Genomic DNA, 7,448 nt, shown 5'->3' with positions numbered 1-7,448 from the left:
TCATGGTTCTTAAAGTTTTTTTTTAAGAGATTCGCGTCTGATTAATGACGAATTCCACTCGCCGTTATGGCGCGTTCCGGGATGCACTTTTTTGGAGGGCGCGTTCGCCACTGGTCGTTTGAGATCAACCCGGATGTCTTTCGCACGTCCTTTTGGAGCAGCGGCGACTCTGATTTAGGGTTCGGAACGCCCATATCTCGATCGGCTGATCTTCCCGGAGCCGAGTGGAAGCCGATCTTTGGGAGACTAACTTCCTGCCTCACCGAGCATGACGGAAACGGCGGTCGACCGACTTGTGATGGCGGTTTCCGGAAATGACGATAGCCCAGCGCGATGCGGAATGCCGGGACGAAAGTTGGTCACTCTCGCAACCCTGTCGTCTTCCGCTGGTGAAGTCGGAGGCGCGGTGGCTCCGCACGAATCGGATGCTCCGTAGTGGATTTAGGCTAGTGATCTAAAACGACCAGGGGAATGGTCGTTTTGAGACGCCTGCGACCGCTTAAGAAGAGTGAACACAGTGGCGTCATCTAACGGGCAGCCCTGGATACTTCACGGTCTCCCTACAGTTGTGGGTGTCATCCTTAGGCATTACTGTATAATCTCGGATAAAAAAGTAGGTTGCTTTAAAAACTGAAAATAAATGTACAATAAGGTGTACTCGCACCCCTAACTAAAGCCAAAAGAACAGCGTGCATCCCGTGATGGTGACAAGGTACCAATGTCCCAATGTTGCCGGATTCAGCTTCTTATGTACATACTCTGTATTCTAGAACATTTTGACCATGAACGAGGGCTACGTTACAAAATGATAACGTTCTAGAAGAGGGGAGGAATATAAAATGAGAAATTTGGCTGGTGGGGCCCTAGCCCCGTGCCTTCCCGTGGGTGACGAGCGCGACGCCAACTCTGTCGTGAATAGGTCAATAGAAATCACTTTGGTAAACGTACCCTCGAGAGGTGTTCTGAACTTTCCTAGCAGCAAGTCAGATGCCACTCAGAAAGTACACGATTCTTAAATCTCAGTTTTACGTTTTATGACATATTCAGTGCATGGAATCGCACTTTTCTATATCGAAGCGACGAGAGATTTGAGGAAGCCATTTGTCGAAAGCCGCTGGTGTATTCTTCCGCGTCTACGACGGGCTGGTTTCGTGACAATAACATGTCTCGTTAGCCGCGGCGTTTATGTGTGACCGGCATGTGACGTTATATTACATAATTATTTCCATGCATTGAAGCAGAAGCCACGTGCTCAGCAAGCAATGGCCACCAGAATGGCCGCTGCTGTGACGTCAGTGTAAGCCATATTTGGTCTCCACCGCGATAACCAAACCGCTGGTGTCTCCTTTTTGACACGCGTCTATAGGCCCTTTTCAATACTTAGTCTACCTACCACCTGCAGAGCCAAACTCGACGCTCTAATTGCGGCGCTACGCAGCTTCCGCACCCTTGGAGAAGCGAACGCCTTTAAAAGCATGCCACAGAGAAGCGGAGAATCCATTCTAACAAGTTGGCCTTTGAAAGTCATCTTTGATTCACAAAATCGAGAGTGTTTCAAGGTAGGCAATCTTGATCTTCTATCACCGTCATTAGTGCGGAGAAATTGGTGCTATTGAGACTGCCACGAGATGGCCCTGACGTTTGAAAAGGGTCCATTGCCGGTGTTAATGCTCGTCTCGTGCAAAAGCTGTCTTTAACAACATAATAAATGCAACTTCCTGTGTGCGTCATTTGACGTATTGTTTTCATTATCACGCATTTTGTGTAATGTTTTAAAGGGCGCTGAACCTTTTCACCCTTTAAAAAGGTTCCTGACAAAGGCATTCTTTCATTTCCAAGTATAAATTTCTCCCTTACGGACGTCTTTATGACGGAAAATGTATTCGGCTACACTCATCATTTGCAGCGTAGCTACTGCTCACGCCGGTGATGTATTGATTCTATTTATGCAGACGCTTCCGCATGGCGTTTTTCTTAGTGACGTAAAATCAAATTTTACATTTCTCCTAGGCTTCAACCTCCGAGCTTTTGGGCACGATAAACCGTTATCATGGAAATTCCGCACACAATATTGCAGACGAGAAATAATTTGTATTACGGCATGCACCATGCCCCCGAAAGGCGTAGGGTTAAAATAGGCTTGGGTAGACACGCTGCATTGATTGTATTCACGGATTTATTTATAGTCGCTGACAAATAAGACGCGCAGTGTGTGGCTTAATACTTTAATCTTGATTCTTGCTTCCTGATTGCTTCTTTCGTGTTCTTATCCTCTAATACCGTTATCCTACTGGATGAGAAGAAATAATGGAATGCTCGTTGGTGAGCACGTCCTTCACTCTGGTTGTCAATGATTGTAGAAGCGGCCTCATATAAATATATGCCGCTACATCTCCCGATAACATAACGGGTTGATTCGGACACTGTAATACGTTGGTATTCTATCGGGTATCTCAAATAGCGGCCAGGCTATTTAAATCTACCGCAAAATTCGGTTTCTTAAGCCATCTTTCTACGATTTTGTGCAGCGTTGCCCACAGGGGGCGGGTATTTTCCTCAAAAATTCGCTACGAGCGAACTTACCTGAGGAAAAAGTAAACGAAGCAATAATCTTAATTCCTGAGGAAACCCAGCGAAGCCACTGGTCTTCAATCAATAGGGCGCCCTATTGTTTGAAAACTGGTGACTTCGCTGCGTTTCCATAGGAGTTAAGCCTTTTTTTTTACATTTTTCTCAGGTAAGCTAGCTCTTTGCAAAGTTTATAGAATAAATGCACCACCTGTGTGCGAAGTTGCAGAACATCGTAGCGCAATAGTTTAAAAAACCGAATTTTGCGGTCGATTTAAAGCGCGTGGCCGCTACCTGATACACCCGGTACTACATCCAAATCTCTTTAAAAACACAAGCAAAATAAAATTGCGACTAGCTTAACGCAAACCTAGTGATTATATATTTTTTTTATATCTGTTACATAGAAGTTGCGAACGAAATTCTTGTCACTCTGACAAGAATTTCGTTCCATGCCGTCGGTCAGGATCCTGGGGGTGTCGCAGCGGTTGTGGTACGAGCCAAATGTACGAGCTTTCCATTTTAATTTTGGCCGGGAATTCTGCCACCAAGCGCAAGGTTTGCGACATCCGAGAGCATGACACTTTGGCTCTTGTGAGGTCGTTTCTGGAAAATTCGGGATTACTTTTCAGATATGGATGCGATATGATCTTTAACGCACCAGTCACAGACGAGCTCTAAAGACGTCGTACTCCACAGTTCAGCCAGCCAAAGGGCGTCATAAATTTGCAGAAAGCGACACCGAGGTCATCATACCGGAAGCAGTTGTTCGCGCATTCAAAATCTGACGTACGTCAGGTCTAAATAAAGACCATGCACTTGGTTCCTGCTCTTACACCTACAAATTAAGAGAGGATGCAAATGTTGCTCTTTAATGCGGAACGCCAATTGCATTGTACGTGCACGGAATGCACAATAACGTAATGTTTTTGTTTTGCCCAGTTCCAAACTGCCAGAAATCCTTTCAAGTTGTTGGGCCTTTGAGAAAATTACTCTTCGCGCTTCTCTTAGCCTCTGTTCGTTCAGACTACGTGTACAATCGGAGTTACCAAATAGATCTGACCGTCCTAAAACGATGTTCCATTCATCATGGTGCCGTACAATTAGAGTGGTGAAGAGCGAAAAGTTTGACAGATTGCCAAAAGGTTTTCGCAAGAATAGGAACGTAGGCGTGGTACAAAAGATTAAGGTTATAACCATCATTAACAAAAACTTGGCAACAAGGTAATCTAGATTCTTAAGTCCCTCTCTTTTATGTGGTATGGCACTCTAATAGCATCTTGAGGTCTAGCGAAGTAGCATATCTTCTCATGAGCTGCGTATGAAGAAATACATATGAAAGGATAAATAGTGTTAACGAAACACGATTGGAAGATGCCCCCCCCCCCCCCCCCTTCCCCCGATTTTCTAAATCTGTTCTGTTCGAACTATTCGCATGAGTGTAGGCATGCTTCCCGCGGTGTACTTTTATTGCATTACGTTTCCAACGTCTTGTCATTGCAGAAGGGCTTTTTTTATTTTTGTGGAGTTAATTTTCCTCTGTTTGTGAAAGGGAACTTTTCTGATAGATCTACGTAGGATTTTTTTTTTTTATCAGAAAAACTCCGTGACTTGTGACCGCCGTTTTGCTTCTTCCTCTTTACTAAGAAGTTTGTTGCGAGTATGGAACAGTCGGATAACAGGAGCGGTTACGTTCCAGGTGTCGTGTATCCGGTTCTGATTGAAAGCAGAAGCGGCAACTCAAGAGGCGCTGTTCAAATTTCTAAAGACTACGTCATAGACTTGGAAGAATCCAGTGTTTTAGGGGACAGTCTGTATTTTTCCGATGCTAAGTATGGAGAGGTGAAATACGAATTGGTAAGGAAAGATTACCTTTCACAAGAAAGCATGCTTCCACCTCATTGTTTGAAATTCAATCAATTTACTTAAAAAATAAACATTCCACCTGTTTTTTCGGGAACGCGACAGAACAGCACACGACAAAACAGCACGCGACAAAACAGCACTTTCAAAACAGCACGCGTCAAAACAGCAGAATGTCAAAACAGCACGGCGACAAAACAGCATGCGTCAAAATAGCACGCGTCAAAACAGCACAGCGTCAAAGCGGCAGAGCCACAGAAGAGCACGTGCCAAAACAGCACAGCGACAAAACAGCACACACGTAGCAACTTATTGCGCACTCTTCACCTCTCTTTACGCGAATAATTTCGAACCTTCTTGACCCCTTTATTTATTGTCCCTAGGTTATGAAGGAATTTATTCCCTATGTCACTGCTAAGTCACTCCCCTGAGTGCTGATGCTGCGTGATTGCTAAAAACAAATAAAGTTAGCCGTAGTCACTACTACTTAACAACGCTGATCTCTGAAGAGATTAGGTAGTTAGAGGTGATATCTTCGCGTCGATGTTGGCCGCGTTGCCTGGTCTTTTTTGTAGAACCAGCGAAAGAGGAAAAGGTACTGGGAAACAGAAATCGATACGTTCAAGTTATGAACCGTCTGGTTTTCGGCGGTCCGGTGCGGCTCCGTGGTACTCGTCGTTTAGTAATTACCACCTAAACGTGAAACGTCACCCCTCCCCCCTCCCCCCCTGCCACCCACCCAAGAAAAAAGAAAAAGAAGAGCGGGAGATCGCCGATTAAAATGCATTAATAGAACCATTTAGGTAAACGGTCAGCTAGAACGAGAGGGACAAACACAGACAGGGAGAAACAGAGACATACACACCGCTGACTATCAACTAAGACTTTAGATTTCGTCTTCATCACTTCGACCCACAGATTCACACCTAAAGTAAATGAATGATCCTAAATCCTTACAGTACACTACTAAATCAAAATACTGATTAAATAATATGAAATTAAAATTGAAACTAAATAATTACATTAAATTATTAATTATTAATTTTGGTCCAACCCACAGACCACTGCCGAAACATATCCCTCCTAGTCCCTTTCACGGCGCCGTGCCACACTGCAATAACTGCCTTTCTTTCTTGCTGACCGTGATGGAAGGCATGCTCACGCAGTCGTCGCCGGTTTGCTCAATGGCCAGGGCCGCGAGGATCTCGCGCGCAAAATCATTCCTGTGTCTGTTAATAATGGAGACGCTACTAAACCGTGGCCTGCACCCGTACGTGCGGCAATGGGCAGCAAGGTGCCCAGCTCCCGTGCTTTGCACCGACGCCGCATGCTCCCTGACTCTGTCTTTAACGCAGCGTCCCGTCTGCCCAATGTAGCAGCTCCCACATGACATAGGAATCTTGTATACCACACCGGTCTGGCACATGGTGAACTTATTCCTGTGTGCAGTATTGCAGGTTGGCTGGCAGTTCGTGGCCCGATTTACTTGGCGGCACATAGAGTTCCCTCTGTTCGGTGCCGAGCATACCACCCTGACGTTTTGTCGTGCAGCGATCTTTTTGAGCTGGTGGGTGACACCGTGAATGTAGGGGACTACTGCGAAGTTTGCTCGTGAAGTCTGTCTGTCTCGCTCGGTACTGGGTGATCCTCTTGAAAATTTCCTGGAAATTGCCTCACATACGGCTCCAAGGAGGACACCTGGGTACCCGGAGTCACGAAGCCGGGCCATCTGCTTCTGAAAGCTGGCGTCAGCTTGATGGTTGCATGACTTGCGCAGCGCTGACACGAGTGCCGTGTTGGCAACACTCCGTTTTACGGTTTTCGAATGACAGGATGCAAACGGAAGAAAACCTTTACTGGAGCGAGGTTCGTACCTCGAGCATACATGTCCATTCTTAAACTCAAGTGCGAGGTCCAGGAACTTAATAGACTTGCCCACGGGTAGTTCATGAGTGAAGAGCAGGTCGGGGCAACATTCGTGGTATGTTTTCATGATCGTGCTCCTGCATCCGTTTTCTTCACTTTCGATGTCTGTGCTGCACAGGATGAAGAAGTCGTTCACGTACCTGAAGATGGCTTTTACTCTAGCATCGTTCAGTGTGGATTGGATGTGCCTACCACACGCCGCCAAGAACAGATCGCATAGATGTGGCGCCACTCTAGACCCAATGCATATCCCACTCCTTTGGACGTAGTCTATACCTTCATACGAGATCTCGGTCGCCGTTAAATACACCCCGAGCAGTTCCAAGAAGGCGTCTATGCTAATCCCTGCTGCGGTTTGAAAAGGCGTTACGCCGTGTTCCTCGATGGTCTCTCGTTGAATTGGCATGAGTCTAGTGTGAGGAATAGAATAGTACATATCCTGGATGTCGATGGATAATCCAGATACTACCTGGGATCCATGTACTTGAAGAAAGGCGATGAGCTCTTCTGAGTTGGAAATTCTCTATGGGTCATCGCAATCCACCTGGGACAGGTGCTTTGCAAGATACGTTGACACATGGGCTTGCCAGGTTTTCCTCTCGGAGACAATGGCACGAAACGGTACCCCCACCTTATGTTTTGGCCGAAAAGAAAACGTCAAGGTGACCGCCCTTCGTAGCCTTCACTTTGGTGCCCAGGCTGGGTAGATTGTGATATTCAAGCAGCCGCTTAACGGCAAGCTTCGCTTTTTGGCTTCATTTTCCATCAACCTGGATGAAGTTCTTTGCTACCGCAGCATTGGGCTTCTCTCCGTAGGTCCCAGCATCAAGGACTACGAAACCTCCTTCCTTATCTGAGACACAAAGCCGAAGATCTTTGCTTCGTAGTTCTTGTACCGCGCTGCCAAAGCCCAAACCTGGACGTGCCGAGCACCTTTGGCTTGCGAAGCACTCAATGCCTTCCGTGATGATTTGTGATTTCTGCTCTTCGTGAGCTCGGGACGCAATGGTGCGAACAAGGGCAACCTTGTCTACCGCCTCTAGCTGCAGTGGTGCAGCATACTTCGTTCCTTGTTCGAGAATGGATGTTGT

At 46.3% G+C, this 7,448-nt stretch overlaps 1 protein-coding gene across 1 annotated transcript in view; it reads left to right on the top strand.

Moving 5' to 3' along the window:
* Positions 1–1,844: 1,844 nt before the first annotated feature.
* Positions 1,845–7,448, top strand: part of LOC120841398 (snake venom metalloproteinase BjussuMP-2-like) — a 42,647-nt gene continuing 37,043 nt past the window's right edge. Inside the window, exons 1-2 of the mRNA XM_040212290.2 lie at positions 1,845–1,926; positions 4,268–4,425. Of these exons, the coding sequence (XP_040068224.1) occupies positions 1,878–1,926; positions 4,268–4,425 (207 nt within the window). The 5' untranslated portion in view covers positions 1,845–1,877. The remainder of the gene's footprint in view (positions 1,927–4,267; positions 4,426–7,448) is intronic.

This window comes from Ixodes scapularis, unplaced genomic scaffold, assembly GCF_016920785.2.
Source record: "Ixodes scapularis isolate PalLabHiFi unplaced genomic scaffold, ASM1692078v2 PGA_scaffold6__148_contigs__length_123643588, whole genome shotgun sequence".
Classification (NCBI taxonomy): Eukaryota; Metazoa; Arthropoda; class Arachnida; order Ixodida; family Ixodidae; genus Ixodes; species Ixodes scapularis.
Note: the sequence above shows the minus strand (reverse complement) of the source record. Positions and strands in the feature narration are given on the sequence as shown.